Raw genomic sequence first — 19,717 nt, 5'->3', positions numbered from 1 at the left:
ATGAAGCTTGGACTATAGATTTCTTTTCAACAACGCTATAATGTATCTTTACTAAATCCAGACACTTTAACCAATGCCTAAACTGTCTGTTGAACATCTATCCTTTATGCCTATTTGCATATGCCTCAAAAAAGAGGCGAGACTTCTGTCTCATGACTTAGTTCACTGTGAATATTTATCCCGCTGAAAAGTACTGTACTGGGTTGGATGCAATATGCAAGCTCTGGCTAATGTTTATTCATGACAATTCATTTACATTTCAGTACATATTGCTACAGTCATTCAGTGATGAACATTCCTGTAGTTACTACACATTAATGCTCCACAAAATGTAAACTCCTTTGATGGTTAAAATTTTGATTGTGAGAACTGGTTCTTCTTAAAATCCCAAGATATAACAAGATATACCCCAAGATTTAATACTTTAAAGTTTTTATTGTACAAGTTAACCAAATAAGACTGAAAAGCAATGCTAATGTCAGAAAATAATTTTTTCATTAATTATAAGAAACTGAGAATGTTAGAAAGAATGTTCTTGAAGGCATTTTACACTGACCATGTACAATATTTCAAATATTCTGATTTATTCCCATGTAGAGTCACAGAATCCACTTTCACCAAAGTATAACAAAAGAACATTCCTATGTTTTAGGTACCCAAAGTGAGATAGCAATGACATCTTTATTGAACTCTTCCATTTTGTAAGCTGAACTACATCAGATGGAGACACAGTAACCTTGCTGACTCCACCTTATTTTGTATAAGGCAGAAAAGTTTACTAATCCAAACAATATTTTACAAAAAAGTAAAGATCACATGTTTTGGCTCACATTTGGGCCTAAAGTCACCTTAAGGAAAAGCTTGGCTTCTTAATGAAAGTGCTGATGATCCCATAATAGCTTCAGATGTTGCACATGACAATCAGCTTCTAAGGCAGGAAAAATGACATTAATGCTTCTGTTGCATACTACACCTTCATTCTCCTATAATTTATATACAATCTATTGACAGTGACTGGAGGAGAATTCAGGAGGACAATGAACAACATAATTAAGGAGAAGGATCTTCACCCCGAATAGCTTTGTACTTGGCCATATCCTCTGGGAACACTTTGAACAGCTCTTGAATCAATAGGCTTTTGAATTTCTAAAAAAGAAAGGAAATAAGTTTATTTATATATTTATATTATCTCTACACTGCTTTTCCCCTATAAAGAGACTTAAAGCTAATCACAATCACTGAAACACAAATAAATGAAGTTGAAAACTTCCAAAAATGAGCAGATCATCAAACAGATGATGAACAAAACAAAGCAAAAATATATATCTTCCATTATTCAATAGTCGCATTTCAGTGAGTACGGGGGCAGGCAGTTGCCTCAACCCCAGGATCCAGAGGCTGCAAAAAACTCACAAAATGCCAAAAAGAAGAAGAAGCTGGAACTTGAAGTGGCTTTAAATAATTACTTTCATGGTGTTTTGTAATGCAGGGTACCCTTCTGACCTATCTAAAAGCTGAAATCAGGACTTGCAACTCACCTTTTTTTGCTGGAAAAATAGGGAACTACATTTTCACACACCTACACTAGATAGAGGAAAGTAAGGTATGATTTGTACAAATGTAAATACCAATCAAATTACCACACTACTTCACAGACTTCTAGTCTTTTTTCTAACCTGCTGAATAAAAGGGATGACAGAAAGAGTGTGTCAGGGGCCCTTCAGTGTTGCTTGTAACTTGGATGTGAAGAGCAAAACCCCAGCCTCTACAAAATTATATCTCAAAATCCTTTCAGCCCTTTGCCATAATAGTGAGGAGCACTACTATACCGAGTCCAAAGAGTTCCCATTCAGACAAACTATTATTTATTTTTTTAAAAAAAATTGTCCTGACTTTCTCCTTAAAAGGACCCAAAGTTCTTGGCTTAACAGTGATCTGATGCAAAATTAATCTTCAGTTGAAAATCTTCATATAGTGTTTTATTTTACATCTTTCTTTTAAAGCAAATCTTTTTGCAGAGCAAGGATCAGATTGGTTCCAGGTAAGCACAGCATAGGATGCATGTCTGCGCTGGGTGGGGCTATAGGCCCACAGTAGGCAAGGCTGCCCAACAGCTAGCTTGCAGCTCCAACATGGTCACCCTCTCTGCATTCACTTGCACATGCATATACATCAGTTCTACCTCACATCTAATTAAACACACATGTAATTGAATTGTAATTACCAAGCCCCATGTCCCCTCTAAATATTTAAATATAATTAGCCACTCTAACACAATCACTGTTATTAAGCAAAGCAGAGCTTTTTGCTTCGCTATTAAGTAGTAATGGATTTGTATGAAACACTTGCATCTTACCTTCATAGTGTCAATTTTGCCTTTCACTTGTTCATTTTTTGCTAGAGCTCTTTCCAAACATTCTTTAGTATAGAGTTGGGGATTGCGACCCTGATCTATGTACCTGAAGAATAAAAATTAAGTCAGGTGCGCTAGCAAGATTCACACATAATGTGAAATAAGCATACAAGCCATCTATCCATATTAATATCTAAAGCACACTAGAATATGTCTCAGACCTGCAGTCAAGAAAATTTTGCCCAAATATCCCATATCTGATTATATACAAAAACCACTATAAAACCAAGTATGTCGTGATCAGTCAACTTTTTGTATCCACAGATAAGTACTACCTTTTAAAGTAAATGCTTGCATGCAGAGCTGTCAAATAAGGTAGAAATAGAATGAAAACTTTCACAGAAGTATTATTTGAGGCCAGAAGCAGAATTAAGAATGTGAACAATAAATATCAAGGTGGATTTGATTTAAATCAGTTTGATTTACCTAAAAAAATCACAGTTGACTTTTAAAAAATTGTGATTTAAATCAATTTGATTTTTTAAAATCAATAATTTTCATCCACTGTGCTAAATATTATGAAATGATTCATCAAAATCAGAAGTATACTCACTTCTACAAAGTACTGACTTTCTACTGAAATAGAAGTGGGGAGCCGCGTGGCCATTACAAAATACAAATGGAAGAATAAGTGATACTTTAATTTTCTACAGTTCACAACATGCACTCTTATCTACAGTGTTGCTCATTAATTACATTGTTAAGATATGTAAGACTGCTTTACTGTGAACAGTACCACCAACAATTTAGAACTGGAAACCAATTGTAACAACAAAGACAACCACTTACTCAAACACTTCCAAAGGCACGCTGATTTCATGAAGTTGCTGCCGGCACTTGTCAATATCTTGTAAGCCCGTAACCATAAAATTCCTAGGCAGAAATGGATTATATACATTATATGGAATAGTATTTTAAATCAAAAGTTGACAATCAATGTATACCATGGACTGTCTTCAAATAAAAATGTCACTAAGCTAAAGCTCTCAAAGCAAAAGAACTACAGAGAAAAAAATACTGACAAATCTCATCTTCCTCCTCCTGAAAACTGACCACATATTCTGAGTATACACGGCTTTTCAAGATTTGACAAACCAAATCGGAGTAGCCCTACTGAAATTAAGATTTGCTGTATCTTAATAATGAGTGACGTAAGTCATGGCTGAGGGCTACAATGGCGCAGCGGACAACAAACTGGATTGGGATTTACAGTGGACCCTCTACTTAAGGAATTAATCTGTATTGGAATGGTGGCTGCAAGTCGAAAAGTCTGTAAGTCGAATCTCCATTGACCTACAATGCATTGAAAACCAATTAATCCCATAACCAGTGGTTTTTATTCTATTTTTATTCCATTTTGGTTTTTTTCTGGTCTCTAAGTCGATTCTCTGGCTGCAAGTCGAATCTAAATTTTGCAGCCAGAGAAGTCTGTAACTCGAAAAGTCTGTAAGTCGAGAGTCCACTGTAGAAGGCTTGGGTTCAAGCCCTGAATTAGCCATGGAAACTCCTGGGGGACGGGAGTAAAGACAAACCACTCTTTGAACATCTCACAAGCCTTGTGAGATATAACTATAATATGGCGTACATATGGTTATCTCTGAAGACAACCTGTAAGCTACAACTAATGCAATGGTCAAAATTATAAGCCATATAGTCAAAGAAAATGACATCACATTGATCTAGGAGAACTGTACTGCTGTATATTTGCTTCAGAGCCAATTTGGAATCCAGATATCTGCAGGGTTGTATTGCCCAATACAAGACTCGTGACGTGACACTGAAAAATTATCTTCTTCAAATAACTTGGTTATATCGAACATAAGAAGAGCCCTGCTGGATTAGGCCAAGGGCCCACCTAGTCTAGCTTCCTGTATCTCACAGTGGCCCCACCAGATGCCTCTGGGAACACACAAGACAATTAGATACCTGCCTCCTGATACCTCTCCCCTATATCTGGCATTTGGAGGTACAGTATCTGCCTTTTTAGCCTGGAGATTATACATTCCCATCATGGCTTTTAACCTGTCATGGACTTCCTTCAGAATCTGCCCATTCACCTTTTAAAGGCATCTATGCCAGATGCCATCACCACATCCTGTGGCAAGGAGTTCCACAGATCAACAACACACTAGGCAAAGAAATATTTTTATTAGTTCTCACTCTCTCAACACTCAATTGGAGTGCATGTCCCCTGGCTCTGGTATTGCGTGAGAGGGAAAAGAGCTTCTCTATCTACTTTATCCATCCCCTGCATAATTTTATATGTCTCAAACATGTTCCCCCTCATACGCCTTTTCTCAACTAAAGAGCCCCAAATGCTGAAGCCTTTCCTCATAAAGGAGGTGTCCCAGCCCAGTCATCATTTTAGTCGCTCTCTTCTGCATCTTTTCCAGTTCCACTATGTCTTTTTTGAGGTGCGGCAACCAGAACTGTATGCAATACTCCATGTTTTGTACAATGGCATTATAATGTTGGCTGTTTTATTTTCAATCCCCTTTCTAAGGCTACCTAGCATGGAATTGGCGTTCTTCACTGCTGCTGCACACTGGGTTGACACTTTCATCGAGCTGTCCATCAGCACACCAAGATCTTTTTCCTGATCAATCAAGGACAACTCAGAACCTATTAACTGATAGTTTTGATTTTTTTTTTTTTGCCCCAGTGTATATTGCTTTACATTTTCTTATACCGAAACACATTTGCCATTTTGTCGCCCATTCTCCCAGTTTGGAGAGATCCTTCTGGAGCTTTTCACAAGGTCTTATGGTCTTCACCACCCGGAAAAGTTTTGTGTCATCTGCAAATTTGGCCACCTCACCGCTTATCCCTGTCTCCAGGTCATTCATAAACAGGTTGTCTGAGGACAAATCCCTGGGGCACACCGCTTTTTCCTTCTCTCCATTGTGAAAACTGTCCATTGACACCTCCTTTCTGTTTGCTGGTTCTCAACCAATTCTCAGTCCATAAAAGGTTCTGCCCTCTTATCTCCTGACTGTGGAGTTTTCTCAGCAACCTTTGGGGGACTGTGTCAAACGCCTTCTAAAAAACCAGATAGACAGTATCCACTGATTCACCCGCATCCACATGTCTGATGACCTTTTCAAAGAATTCTAAAAGGTCTGTGAGGCAAGACTTACCCTTACAGAAGCTGTGCTGATTTTCCCTCAGCAAGGCTTGTTCTTCTATGTGTTTTAAGATTTTATCTTGGATGAGGCTTTCCACCATCTTCCCTGGAACAGACCTTAGGCTAACCAACCTGTAGTTTCCTGGGTCGCCTCTCCTTCCCTTTTTAAAGACTGGTGTGATATGTGCTCTGGCACTGTGGCCATTTTAAGGGACAAATTGTATATAGCAACTTCATTCCTCAGTTCCTTAATAACCCTTGCGTGGATGCCATCTGGGTCTGGTGACTTATCAATCTTCAATTTATCAATTAGGTCTAAAATATCCTCTCTTTTAACCTGTATCTGATTTAATTCATTAGTCAGGAGGGGATGTTCAGCTGAAATCATGTTGCTTAACATAGTAAGCCACAAGTAGAATAGGCCTATTGAATCAGTGGGGATTTGATCAGTCACCAACTCTGTAAATTCCACTGATTTAAAAGGCCTAATCTAGTTACAACTTACTATGCTAATCAGTAGGATTTCAGCCATTATATGCCAATATAAAGTATCTTCCCTGAAATTGTGTAGGTGGCACCAACACTGCACCCTTGTTTCAATTCCAATCTTTTGTTTTGCTTTGTTTTCTGTTGACCTCTGAATCTGAACTCAGTACATATGCACTAAACTGTATCTACTGCCTCCTTCCTTATTCAAGTGATTTTTTTGTTCTCTGCATTATTTTAATTATGCCTTATTACATGGTGCCCCCATATCCTTTAAGATAAAGAACTGTTCTAAAATGTTTGTTAAAAAAAAAGTTACTAGCATAATCAGAAAAGAACTATGCAATGCCTCCCACTAACCGATAACAAGGCAAAGGGGGAAAGACGACCTGCCTGAGGCTACGCAGAAGCATATGGGTTCGACAACTAGGATGACGGATTAGCGGCTCTTTTAATTAGAAAGATTACTTCAAAAGCGAAGCAAGGGAAGTAAACAACCACACTGAGCAACCCACAAAAATCGCGATCGCCATTTAAACACTGTTTAGTTATGACTTTGGGCATTTGTGAAGCAGGCCAATTCAAATACCTGGGACACTCCAGAAAGCTTTGGCACTGAAAGGTCTCTCTCCGCTTACAGACCACTCCAGGGGACCTCCTTCAGCCTTCAGCCCCCAGCCCTGCCCTGCCCTTCCCTGCCCCTACTTCCCTCACCACCGCCTCTCGCACCAAGGGCGTGACAGACTCCAAAAGGCACCACCTGCTCTGAGGAAAGCGACGGGGGAAGAGGCTCGCCAAGGGAGGAGGGTCGGACACCGTGAAAGGGAACGCGCGACTCACAATTTCTGGTTGAGGCCCGCCTGGCTGCTGGGCTGGAAGTCGCTGACGATGATGCCTAACTGCCGGATGTTCTCGACAAACTTCTCCAGGTGCTCCTCTAAGGAGTCGAACTTCTCCGCCATCCCTCCCTCCAATCCCTTCGGGAACCTCCAAGCACATCCACGCTCTTCTCAAGCCTCTCTTACTCCCTCCATTGCTACGCACGCCGCCATGGAGACGGAAAGCGCTATTTCCGCTTCCGGTTTAAGGGCCACTCCTCCCTCCCTCCCGTGAGGCCTACTGTTTGAAAAGACTCGACAGCGTCTCCGTATTAGAGGACGCGGTGTCGTGCGCATGCGTAGCGAATGTCCCTCCGCTCTCCGGCAGTAGGTTCGGGTCCTTTTTTTTTTTTTTATGGGTAAAGCACTGGCTCCTCCTCTGTTGCTGCGCATCATTCCAGTTTTGTGGTAATTTGAGGAGTGAGGAGTGAGAACAGGCTTTTCCGTTTTGGATGCATGTGGAAGTGGGTCATGGAATGGCACAAACATTTGTGAACCGTTGTATTCTCCATGAAATTCCCGAGATTTCTTTTAGTTAAAGATACACTAGAAATTCCCTTCAAAAATATAGGGAAGCTTTATTTTCCAGAGGCTGTCCTGTGATGGTTTTATTTGGACGCACAAAAAGCCACAAAATTCTCTGCACAAGAGTATGAAATGATCACGTTTCTTTGTCGATGTTTTTATTTATTTATTTATTTATTTATTTATTTATTTAATATCCCGCCTATCTGGCCTTGCGACCATGTTACAAAAACGGGCGTTTAATGAAGATGCCGACATCTTTCACCCACCACAGGACCAAATATTAGAAAATATTCAAAACGCAAAGGGTCAAAGCTAAAAAAATAAATTACAGTTGTAAAAAACACTTATATTACATCATTTTAAAACTTGAATACAAACAATTAAAAACCATTTGAAAGCATTTAAAAAGATTAAGCATATGATACTGTATTTGCACTTCTAAGATATTAAAATATATCCCCCTGGGGGGAAAAGCCTTGCTTTAGAAAGCAATTAACTATGAAGAAAGTTCCTTGGCAGCCAGTTACTTATTAAAAGCCTGCCTGAAGACAGAGGGCTTTGCCTGCTGGCAGAAATACAGTATAGGAGAGATTTCACCTGGAACCGCTCCCCAACCCCAGTGTTGTTGACATCAGGAAAGGCCATTAAAAAAATAAAATGTAGATCTCTATTTTGGAAGTGCAACAACTCTGTTGCAGCTCAAAGGTATCCTGTACAAGGCCACATCCTGCATTAAAGAAAGAAATTAGTCTTACACTGTTTCTTTACTGCCATGCCCATTGAAGAGATTTTTCCTTTTTTGCCATTTTAGCTGGCCTAATAAAGGTATTACCACAATGTGCATTTTAGTTGATCTTGCCATCTGTTTCCATTAATTTCAAAAGAGCCACAGCACTGAGGGAAATGGCTGTGCACTTAATGATGTGTATCGCTCAGTGGTTTAGGTATCCAGCTGTGGATAGAGGTTTGAAAATTTGATTCCCCACTGTGCCTCCTGCGAAATAGAACCAGCCTGTGTGGCCTCAGGCAAGGTGTACTGTCCCAGGACAACCCCAGAAGAAGGGAAGGGTAAACCATTTCGGAGTATTCTCCATGTGGAAAACCCTGAAAAGAGTCGCCATAAGTCAGAATTGACTTGATCGCCCATGACTATTTTTTAAAAAACAGAAACTATCCCTGATCATTTGGTGCAATTGGAACATATGTTTTCAAGTACAAACAATTCATTGATTGCATTTATATACCACACATCTACTGGCAAACCATTACACTGGGTTGGTAGCTAACAAAAATTAGAAACACCTACTCACCAAACAAACAAATATCGCAGAAATCATAACGATCAATGAAGCTGACCAGAGGCAGCTGCAAACAAATTTCAAACTTAAGAACACAGAGAGACATCCAGAGTGTCATGGGAGAGAGTATTCTTAAAGGTCAGTTTGAAAAGCTCAGATTTCACATGTTTTCTGAAGGTCAGAAGAGAAGGAGCCTGGCATATGTCAACAGGCAATGGTTCCATAGTGTAATGGCCACAACTGAGAAAACTCGCTTCTTAGTGGTACATTTCTGGATCTCTTTTGGGGAGATCACACATAAATGCAAAGCTTGGGTAGCCCACGTAGCCCATAGACAATCTTAGGGAAAGCCACGCCAACAGATAATGAGGTCCCAAACCACTAAAGACTTCAAAAGTTAGTACTAGCACTTTGAATTTGTCACAGAACAAAACAGGAGGTGAATGAGGGCATGCCAGAATCAGGAAAATCTGGTCATATTTCCAGGCTCCTGACACTAACCTAGCCACTGCATTTTGCACTTGCTTAAGCTTCCGTATCGCCTTCATGTACAGAGCATTGCATCAATCGATCCTAGAGATTACCAATGCTTGGACCATTGTGGTTAGGGATTTGTTGTCCAGAAAGGGCTACAACTGTGCAATCTGCTAGAGATGGAAAAAGGCACAGCTAGCCACAATGTGCCTATTAGCTCGGTCGCACATGCATAGTCTGAGTTCCAAGTTCCAAGCCTTGGGGGGGTGGAGCCAAAGACTCGGATACTCTGACTTGGGACTCAAGACTCAAGATTCACATTTGGACTTGAGACTCAGTCCTGAAGACTTACCAACATCCCTGGCAAAAATGACTACAATGTGGGAGCAAACTGAAAGATGGCCATCCTGCAAGAAAACACACCTCCCATAGCAGATTAGTCGTCTTCTCAAAAGATACCAAGCCACAATATAGTCTTTTGTTAAAGGAGCTCCATCCATAGAGATTACCACTGAGAGCACTGTGTTAGACATTGAAGCTGATGCATAGACTGTGCCAAAGAACCACTCTCAGATGTTCTATAATTTGAGGATATCTCAGGCAGGAAGACAGTTTCTAAGAACTCTTAAAAACTCTTCCAAAATCTTTTACTAGACTTTAAGGTTTTTTTTCCTATGCAATATGAAAGCATAAACTAGCATTAGTCATTAATTATTGGCCCCATATTTTCTGAAACCCAAGAAGCACTACGCTTGCTAAATCAAATGCAAAAACAGCTCCAGACAATAGTACAAGATATAAATCTTATGTTCTACCAGTTGCAGAGACTTCAAGCCTGCCATATCTGTCAAATAAATAACATCAGTATGCAGAGGTTCTGCATTTTCTTCTGGGTAAATCAATACTTTATAATAACTGGCATCATTTACAAATGCCAAGTGCTTATGTTTTATAGTACTTCCTGATTTTCCCTCTTTCTCTATTAATAGCTCAGGGGCTCTTGCTGTTATCTTCGTGGCTGTCTTTGTGCTTCTGATGTGTTTCATTATTCTTTCTTATTTTACAGTTCCTTTGTTTCTGCCATCTTTAGTCAATAACAAGCAGGATATGTGCTTTCAGGTTTCTTTGCAATAAAGCTTTGGCTGTGCTTCATCTGAAATGATTAGATCTGAACATGTTTTTCATCTTCCCAAAGTCCAATGCTCAGCTCTGTTTCCATATCCTGGCAGTTTGTCTCCAGAGTCCATCATACTGTGTAAGAACAGTGTAAGCTAGTTTGCTTGTTTATTTTGCCCTGTATAAACTTCCAAAGGATGTTCTTTGACTTAGGAGAATGGCAGCTAGACTCAGTAGCAAAAAACTCCTATACTAATTCAAACACAGACAGAAACAGCCTGCACACACACACACACACACACACACACACACATACACAGAGAGAGAGAGAGAGAGAGAGAGAGAGAGAGAGAGAGAGAGAGAGAGAGAGAGTAGTTTGTTGCTACTGAGTCTAGCTGCCTTTCTCCTAAGTTTCCTGCCTGTGACTTTGGGAAAGAGGGTTTAGTGTTAGCCTGTAGTTTCCTGGTTGCTAGAGGGAAGTCTTGTAAGCTCTGAGACTCCCTTGGCTTGGGATGTCACATAAGGAAGGAGGTGGTGACAGGGAGTTACCTGTCTTCTAAGATTTGTGTTTTCTCTGATAAGCTCAAGTGTACCCAGAGAGGTCATGGATTCTGGGCTTTTGGCCTGTATCCCCACTTTGTGACTACTGTATGACCTTCTTAAACATATGCTCCAATTGATGTGTATAGTGTCACTAGACCACAAAACATATTAACCATTGCTATAAATGTAGTTCCTCTCCCTAGTGTAATAATTGTGTTTGCATAGCTCCCTGTCGTGTGTGCCTTTTCTTTTAAAGCAATGCTTGTACCCATCAGCTACTCGGGGATCATATGGTAGGCAGAGCACTGAACTTGAACTGAGGACACCCGAGTTCAGCAATGATGCTGTCACTATCCATTGGCCTGATAGACTTCACCAGGCTATAATGAGAATAAAATGGGGGCAGAGGGGATGGATATTATTATAAGCTCCTTGGAGAATGGATAGGACACAGATATAATTAAGATGTCTAGTAATTCCTCAAGCCTTGATAGCTCTTATGGTGCTCAAAGCCAAAGCAGTGATTCATTATTCTTTCCCTAAAATGCCACACAGCCCTAGTCAGAAAAAGAAACTTGCAAAGAAGTGCATGGTGTGCTGTTTCCATTGGGCTAAAGTCATTAGTGGGAAAATGCAAAACATGTATATTAATAACTGATGACACCTCTGTTCTCACAAGCATATGCAAGAACTGGGACAGCAAGAGGGGGAGAGAATACATATTCTCCCTGCAAATTCTTCTGCCTATAAGTGGAGCTGTTCCACCCAGTAAGATGGCACTTCTTTGTCTTGTAATTTATAGCTTTGTGAGTTAAAATGGCACTGGAGGATTTGGAGGAGGCAGTGTTGGAATGTACACTCCCATCTGTTTTCCGAGATTTCCCTATCCTTTAATCAGTACATATCTGAGTAGTATTAATAAGCATGGCAGATTCAGTTGCTCAAGAGTCATGCCATGGAATACCACTGACTTGATGAAGGACACTGATTTACTATACCAAGTGCTACACTCTCCTCATTATATTTGTCCTTGAAAATTTATCAGGCAAAGAGTAATCTGTTATAACCATTCTCCTTTACTGGCCCTTTCTGCCTAGAACTCGTTTCTCCATGGGGTATGCAATGTCACCTTTCTCTGCCTCCTGTTTCCTTCTAAAAAATCCATCTTTTTAGTCAAGATTTTTGCTTAATTCCTAATTCCTCATCCAGAGCTGAAATAAAACCCATCTATCAGTTGCATTGCATTTACACACATTTATCTCTTGTTACCTATGTTTCTCCCATTTCTCAAACTTTTCTATTTTATTCCCTTCCAGAAATGCAATACAGGGTCATTCTGTTACTTCAGATGTTTCTGCAGTTCACCTACTGGCTAGAGAAAAATATACATTTTCTGACCTAATGTTTCCTTGACCTGTGCCCAAGATGTTCCCAGAAAGTCTGGCAACAGGCGTATCCATTATCGCTGCCTTCCTCCCCTGATATTCCAGTGCCACTTTGGGCAGGATATAGAGGGCTCTTTTGTTTTTCTAGGTGGGCCATAAATGCTTATCAGGGGTGCTATCAGCTAAGTGTGAATAGGGTCTGCCTTGGGGCAGAGTTAAAACAGAATGAAGTTTGTAAAACATCTAATGCATGTGGAAAGGCATCTTGGAAAGGCATACATTAATAGGGTAGAACATTAGAGAAATACAGAGTACAAGTATAAAGAACATTTGAGATAAAGTACATTTGTGCTACAAATACAGCATAGTGTTTACATAGTGTTGGTGTATAGGGTATTGGTACAAAGCTGGTACAGAGGATACCCAAGTCTTCTTGATACACAGGGTGGTAATAGTTATGTTAAAACATAGTCTCAGTATCCTCCTGTATCAATTCAAACCCTCTTTTTTCTTACTTTTTTTATTTTTATTTTTTGCTTGCTTGCTTGTATTACCTTGTAAAGGCCCATGTACATTGATGACACAATATTAAGGAACAATAACAATAGCTTTAATCTACAAATCTTCTATCATCATGTTCCAACTATCTGGAGAGAGGTATTGGAACAAGAATCCTAAAATGTGGGATATGGTGTGGTTTAAAAAAAAATTGAAATAATATCACATCAGAATGAAAATAGATTTCCCCCCTCATGATTTATAAGATTGCATGGATTTGGATGACAATATGTGGACTGTAGCATGACCATGTGAAAAGTTTGTTCTTGGGCTCCAGTGATTGGCCCTGGTTATACAAACTGATATTATGGAATCTGATGCAAGGGTTAGCAGCTATGTTGCTCACTGAAGGAATTTATTTGTTTCTTTGTTTGTGCAATTTATACTCTACTACCCCACTTAGTGGCAACCCACTACTCTGGGAGGTAAACAAAGAAAGAAAAAAATGAAACCATAATTAATCAATTCTGTGCACAACAATGTAACATTAAGAATGCAATATAAAAACTAACAGAAATCATGTGGTGACATCCAAATACAGTGGTGCCTCGTATAACGAGCGCCCCGTTTAACGACGAATCCGCATAACGATGCGGATTTTGCGATCACAAAAGCAATCGCATTACGATGTTTCCTATGGGGAAATATCGCTTTGCGATGTTTCCCCATAGGCACCATTTCCCCCCAGCTGACCAGCGGGCACTTCGGAGCGATCGCGGGGGAGACCTCTCCCGCGGCCGCTCTGAAGCCACCGCCGCCCAGCTGGGGGAAAATGCTGGCAGTGGCTTCCGAAGGACCGCGGGGGAGGGCTCCCCCACAGTCCTTCAGAAGCCACCGCCACTCAGCTGGGGGAAAATTCCCCCCATCCACCTGAGCCGAGCTAAAATGCCGGCTTCTGGTGGATGGGGGGAGGAGGGATTCTCCATTCATCCACCCCAGCCGCGTGAAAATGGCGGCTTCGGGTGGATGGGGGGGAGGAGGGATTCCCCCTTCATCCACCCCAGCTGCACGAAAATGCCGGCTTTGGGTGGATAGTGGGGGAGGAGGGATTCTCCCTTCATCCACCCGAGCTGGGCGAAAGGAGGGGGGAAGCCGGGCTGGCTAGCTGGCAGTGCTTTGTCATGATTGGTTCCCTGCTTGGGGAACTGATCATGGCAAAGCAATGCTTAACAGCTGATCAGCGGTTTCAGAATGGCCGCCCGCTGTTTTGCCTCGCTTAAGAGGCACAGAAAATGGCCGCCCCATGGAGGATCTTCGCTGAACGGTGAGTTTTCAGTCCATTGGAACGCATTAACCGGGTTTTAATGCGTTTCAATGGGCTTTTTTATTTCGCTTTACGATGTTTCCATATAGCGATGTTAATCCTGGAACAGATTAATGTCGCTATGCGGGGCACCACTGTATAGGTCTGAAATTATTCCCTCAGAGGTAGTATGATTTTAATGGCTTCTTTGCAGAGTACTGCCTTGGCACGTTTTCTTAAAATACAGAGGGAGGGGGCCTGACACACCTCCAGCAGAACAGCAATCCACAATGATGGAGATACCACAGAGAAAGCTCAATTTCTAGTTGACTGTCTTTTGACTTCTCTTTGAGTGGTCACTTTAAGAAGTGAGGCCTGGGAGGAACAGGTGAACTGGGTAGATATTTTTTGGAAGAGGTACTCTGACAGGTACCATATTTGCCGGTGTATAAGGTGACTGGGAGTATAAGACCACCACCCCAACATTCCCACTCAGAATGTAGAGTTTGTTATATACTTGCTGTATAAGACTACCCCCTCTTCCGCATGCGTGATTCTGCTTTGGCTGCATCGTGGGGAGAGTTCCTTTTGCCCCTTTTGGTTCCTTTTTGGAGAGAGCCAGGGTTTGCTGGAAGAAGGAACAGCAGAGAGGCGGCAGCCATTTTGGAGAGGCGGCAGCCATTTTGAGAGGCAGCAGCCGCGTGGTCCCATCTCAAAATGGCTGCCTCCTCTCTGCTGTTCCCGACAGTCAGCTGTTCGGCGCTAGAGTCAGGCTGTTCCCAGGCTAGGAGCGGGGCTCTACTCGTTCTTACTACCAGGTAAGTGACTTCGCTGGGAGAGAGGGAGGGTTTGCTGGACATGCACCCGGCGTACAAGACGACCCCCCCACTTGGAGGCATGTTTTTCAGGGCCAAAAAGTCATCTTGTACTCCGGCAAATACGGTAACTGTTAGCCTACTCATTGCTTTATTAGCCTTCTCAATGGTTCACATATGTTTTAGAAAAGAAAACAAAAAAGACACCACTATCTTGTCATCCAAAGAAAAACAAACACTGTTTGCTGTCTTGGAACCTTTTGCCAATGGAGAAGGACAGAAGTACATGCCTCTGTCACCAGTGTATATGTGTGTACATTCACACAAACCACAGAACAGGAAGCTGAATAAATATTCAGACTATAAGAAATCAGATGATGTGACTCAACAAAAAGCACTAATAATGATCTAACATCTCCCTTTGTGCCATGGATTAAACTCTGGGGAACAAGTCCCAAAATGTCTCCTGCAATTTTGTGATCCCCAGTTTACGTCACTTCTTGCTTCCCCAAGGACTGTGAAACTTTCTGCCTGGCTTCTCTGCAATGCTGCAGTCCTTTAGCATAACATATATCTTCATTGTGGTGTTTGACATTTTATGTTATTTTAATTTTTATTAACTGACTTAGAAATTTGCATAAACTGAAGAAGTAGTGTAGAAGGACTGATGAACTTTAACCAGTAAGTATCCATGGGCCACTCCTAAACAAAGACTTGGATACAAAGCCATGGCTTGGTCAGAAACAAATGTTAGTCAGTGAAACAGTTAAAAAGATTTAATTGCCCATAGTTAATCAGGAGTAAATGTTTTGAGATACAGTTACTTGTGATGCAAGTGCCTATAAACATATGGTCTGGCAGATGTTTTAGAAGAACTACTCATCCCCTTTCCCTCTTACAGAGGAGACCATGTTTGCTGCAATACACCTATTTGTTTCTGTAGCAAATTTTCTTCAGAGGTGCTTTTTTAATTTGTATGAAAAAATGGTAGTTTACCATTAATTAACTAATTAGACATGACCCTGTCAGTATTCAAAGGAGTTTGAAATTGCCTATAAGTAGGCAAAAGATTGCTGCCTAAGAGTCTACTAATTTTGAGTGCTGAGTCCTGACCACACTCACAAAGCACAATGTTACATTCTGAGCCAAAGTGTTGCAGAGTTTTGTATTTCCTAGTAAAATTCTCTTTTTGCTACATAGTAGAAGTACAGAGAGCCATAGAGGAGAATAGCTACAAGTTCCCCAGAGTCTATCCCTTTCTCATTACTGTAACTGGTATTTAAAGTTTCAATAACTCACTCTGAGACATTTGTAAGAGAAATAATATAAACCAAAAACACTAAGAATACTTCCTCCCAATATGAAATGCTCAGGTAGTCTTCCTTCTAAGGCAGTAATGTCAAACAATAAAAATGCAATCCCAGAGTCAGGAGTAAATTTTCTTCTATCTGTCAGGCACACCACTAACAAAATTAATGAGTTCAGCAGAGGAGTCTGCTTTTATTATCCCTGTTGTTCGACCTGCACATTATCCAGATGTTGTAACCCATTAATTTCTTTCTTCCTTTCCTTCCCCTCCCATACTCCCAGGCAGACCAACAGCATGACCAAATGCCAGCCAGCTGGCAAAGTAAAGAGCCATCAGTGTTTGCAGGGGCATATGTATGCAAATAATTTTTGATTTATCTATTATCTGAATGGATACACATAAACACACTATTGCATGTCGGTTATGCTAATGTACTACTAGGCAGCTCCTCCCCTGCCACAAACAAAAAAGAGAGGCTTAAAAAGGGATGACCAAAAAAAAAAAAAAAAAAAAAAGCAGAATGCCTTTCTGATTTAGCATCCTTCATCTATGAAATAACTGACCAGAGAGATCTGCCTGAACTGAACGTGACAGCTCTAGGTTCAGGCGTTTCTCTTTTCTCCCAGGTACGATTATTTGAAGGGACGTGACTGGTTGATTTTTTAAAATATTGGCATTGGGCCAATTGATTATCCCTCTAATACGTTGCTGAGGGCAGGATTATATTATACATTATTTGCTGTGTTCTAAAAATTTGTCTGTTTCAATTGTATGATATCCTGAGATTTTTTTTTCAGAGGACAGGGAGCAAAAGAAAAACAATGTGCTAGGCTTGCTTTTTCAGTCAAAGAGAAACAGGGAACTGGTAGTTCCTAATCTGAAGCATGCTAACAGTAAACCTTTTGGGGGGCAAGGTGAACATGAGCTTCCAAATTTATCTCCGAAACAAACAGACCAAAAAAAATCCACTTGTGCCTAGCTATCAGATGTTGGGGAACCCTATTTATAACTGTGTTGCTTTCAAACTTCAAAGCACTGTACAAAAGCAAGCTCATGAATCCAATTAAGGTGATCTAATTAAGCCTGAGCACAAACCAAATTCTGACAACTGGTTTTCCCTGTTCCAGATGACAGATGCATTAATTGATCTACATTTGACAACGGTTGGGTGCCAAGTTGTCTTGAAGCCAGAAGGAATCAAAAAGAACAAAGGCAGCTCAGGGAGCAGAAATCAGTTATCCAAGTTACCAGTACTTGCCATTTATATCAGGAGCAGGCAATGTGCATCCCTGCTTATATCTACAGCTCTCACTACCCTCTCTCTGCCACTACTGATATCAATAGCATACTGCTAAAATTTAGTGGCACAGTGACAAACTCCTATATTTTGAATCATTTTCACTTCAAAACAAGGTGCATGGGGAGTATATGTCTGTTTTAAAGTAGATCTATGGGCATTTTGCTCCCTGTTCTTCTATCCAGAAATATTCTCCTTCAGCTCACCAGACAACTGGCCCCAACCAGTTCTGCTCCTGTCCCCCAACCTGTCCCTGTCTGCCTCTGGATCATCATAAGATATTGCCCCAGTCTCAGACTGGCGTCTTAAAAATCTCATGAAATAAGTAGCTGCTGGTTTGGGACCCATATAAATAGTTCCAGCATCTCCTAATTCAAGATTTCTGCAGGGTGAAACAGCTCTATCTTGTTCAGAGAACAGCGATTGCTGTATTAGCAAACAACAACAACAACAACCATTGTGTTACATGTGCCTTGATACTAATTGTACTACACCTAGCAATTTTTCCAAGATTCTGTTTAATTTTCTATAAAATAATACACATCCAAACAGTACCTCCTTAAGGGCCTTGCTGTCTTATTATTTGAAACCTTTATTTAGGTGTAGATTGGACTGGAATTAATAGGTAATCAAAACTGGCTATGGATATTGCATCCACCTCTGTATGTAGGAGCTGATACACAAATGAAGAGATGGTTTCAATTTGGAGAGTGAAAAATGAGTTTATTTTTATGCAACTAGATAGGAGGATGAGAGGAAACAAGGTGTTTTGGTCTTGCTCTAAGCAGTATGGTGGGCTGCCCTGTCCTATGCCAAAACTTGATTTTCCTGTGGAGAAAGAACCTAAAGATCTGTTGATTTCCCAGGCTTCCCTTCCTCAGTTTTGTCAAGCAGGTATCCTGGTATGTTGCAGAACAAGTGAAACCAAGGCAGGAATGACAAACCCTGCAAGCAAAGGGGTAGAAGTAACTTTGGCTGCTTTCCCTCCCACAACGGGGAGAGGAGAAATAATTGTATCTGGGTAAGAGGTGACAACCTGGATGGATGCTGCTTAAGCACAACCTGCTTGAGCACAACTAGCTGACTCGTTGTTTTTCCAAGGGACAGGGGGAGTAGATACTACATAAAAGCACCACATGTCTCCAGCATTTTGTCTTGCAAGGGATTTAATTGGGTAACCTTCCTTGAACTTCCTAAAATATGAAGAGTAGAAAGTTCAGAATGATATGGCAGTTGGTTTTCAAAGTAACAAACTAAGACAAATGTAGAAGTATGTCCAAATGTAGAAGTATGTCCTAGAGCAGTGCTTTTATCAATATTTGATAAGGAGCAATGGGACTGGACAACAAATGAATTTCAGATTTGTTAACAGTGAGAAGGTGAAGTGTGGAGTAAAAGGATGTTTCAAATTATTCTTTTTCCCATAAAGATACTAGGTAATCCTAGCCCAACCACTCTGTCACAGCCTTAATCTCCAATTGGCAATATGGTGATAATATCCTAGATAGTAAAAAAATAATAATAATTGCAGAGCTGAGACAATGTGTGTGGAGTGCTGTCATAAGTCAGTGTGGGAGGCAAGATGGCGTCGGTGTAACTTCTCCTCGACCTTGCTCATTATAATCTGTTGTTATTACCTCAAAATGCCAACCCCACCACCCTCTAAGACAGAAAAACCTGGCATGAAAAGATGCCTGCATACAAGCCCCAGAGAGGAGTTGCTGGCGAGGAAAAGGAAACAACTTAAACTGGAGACATTCCTTCTTCCCAAGGACAGTGTGAGTACTGATAATGAGCCTAGTAAGAACTCAGCGTTAAGGGATATCAGCCCTGTTTCAGTCCCTCCCTCCCTTGGTGAAAGTTCTCATTGCTCTCTTCCTTGTAATTGCCAAACTAAGGATATTAATGCTGATGATTTGATCACAATGAAGAGAGTTATTGGAGAGATATGCTTAAATGAGGATTGTGTAAAAGTCTCCTATTCAAAACCTAGCTGTTTTGCTGCTGAACTCCTTAGTGAGGTATGTTTTATTTCAGCAGAGAGTTTAATTTTGCTATCAGAATGTCTCAGCCTTATAGAGGCACAACTACAGACAATCTCCCAATTGGCTGCTAAAACAGAAAGACCCTCTTGGAACCCCAACGAAAGAGGTCCTTATCTCTCCTGTAATCACTTTCTTTCCAAAATGGGACGTAAACTGTGATCTTTAAACTGTGATGAGAAAGTCACCAGAATTTATCAAGCCCATC

General features: G+C 40.8%; 1 protein-coding gene across 1 annotated transcript; it reads right to left on the bottom strand.

Annotated features, from left to right (window-relative positions):
- Positions 1 to 215: 215 nt before the first annotated feature.
- On the bottom strand, positions 216 to 7,209 carry MED10 (mediator complex subunit 10). The gene is made up of 4 exons (XM_020795595.3): positions 6,864 to 7,209; positions 3,203 to 3,286; positions 2,357 to 2,459; positions 216 to 1,146 (listed from the first exon to the last, which is right to left on the bottom strand). The coding sequence occupies exons 1-4, from the start codon at positions 6,983 to 6,985 to the stop codon at positions 1,051 to 1,053; spliced, it is 405 nt and encodes a 134-aa protein (XP_020651254.1). The 5' UTR covers positions 6,986 to 7,209; the 3' UTR covers positions 216 to 1,050.
- Between the last annotated feature and the right edge of the window lie 12,508 nt (positions 7,210 to 19,717).

The sequence above is a fragment of the Pogona vitticeps genome, chromosome 4 (genome assembly GCF_051106095.1).
Source record: "Pogona vitticeps strain Pit_001003342236 chromosome 4, PviZW2.1, whole genome shotgun sequence".
Classification (NCBI taxonomy): Eukaryota; Metazoa; Chordata; class Lepidosauria; order Squamata; family Agamidae; genus Pogona; species Pogona vitticeps.
The sequence above is the reverse complement of the archived record's forward strand: the minus strand, read 5'-3'. Positions and strand labels throughout refer to the sequence as shown.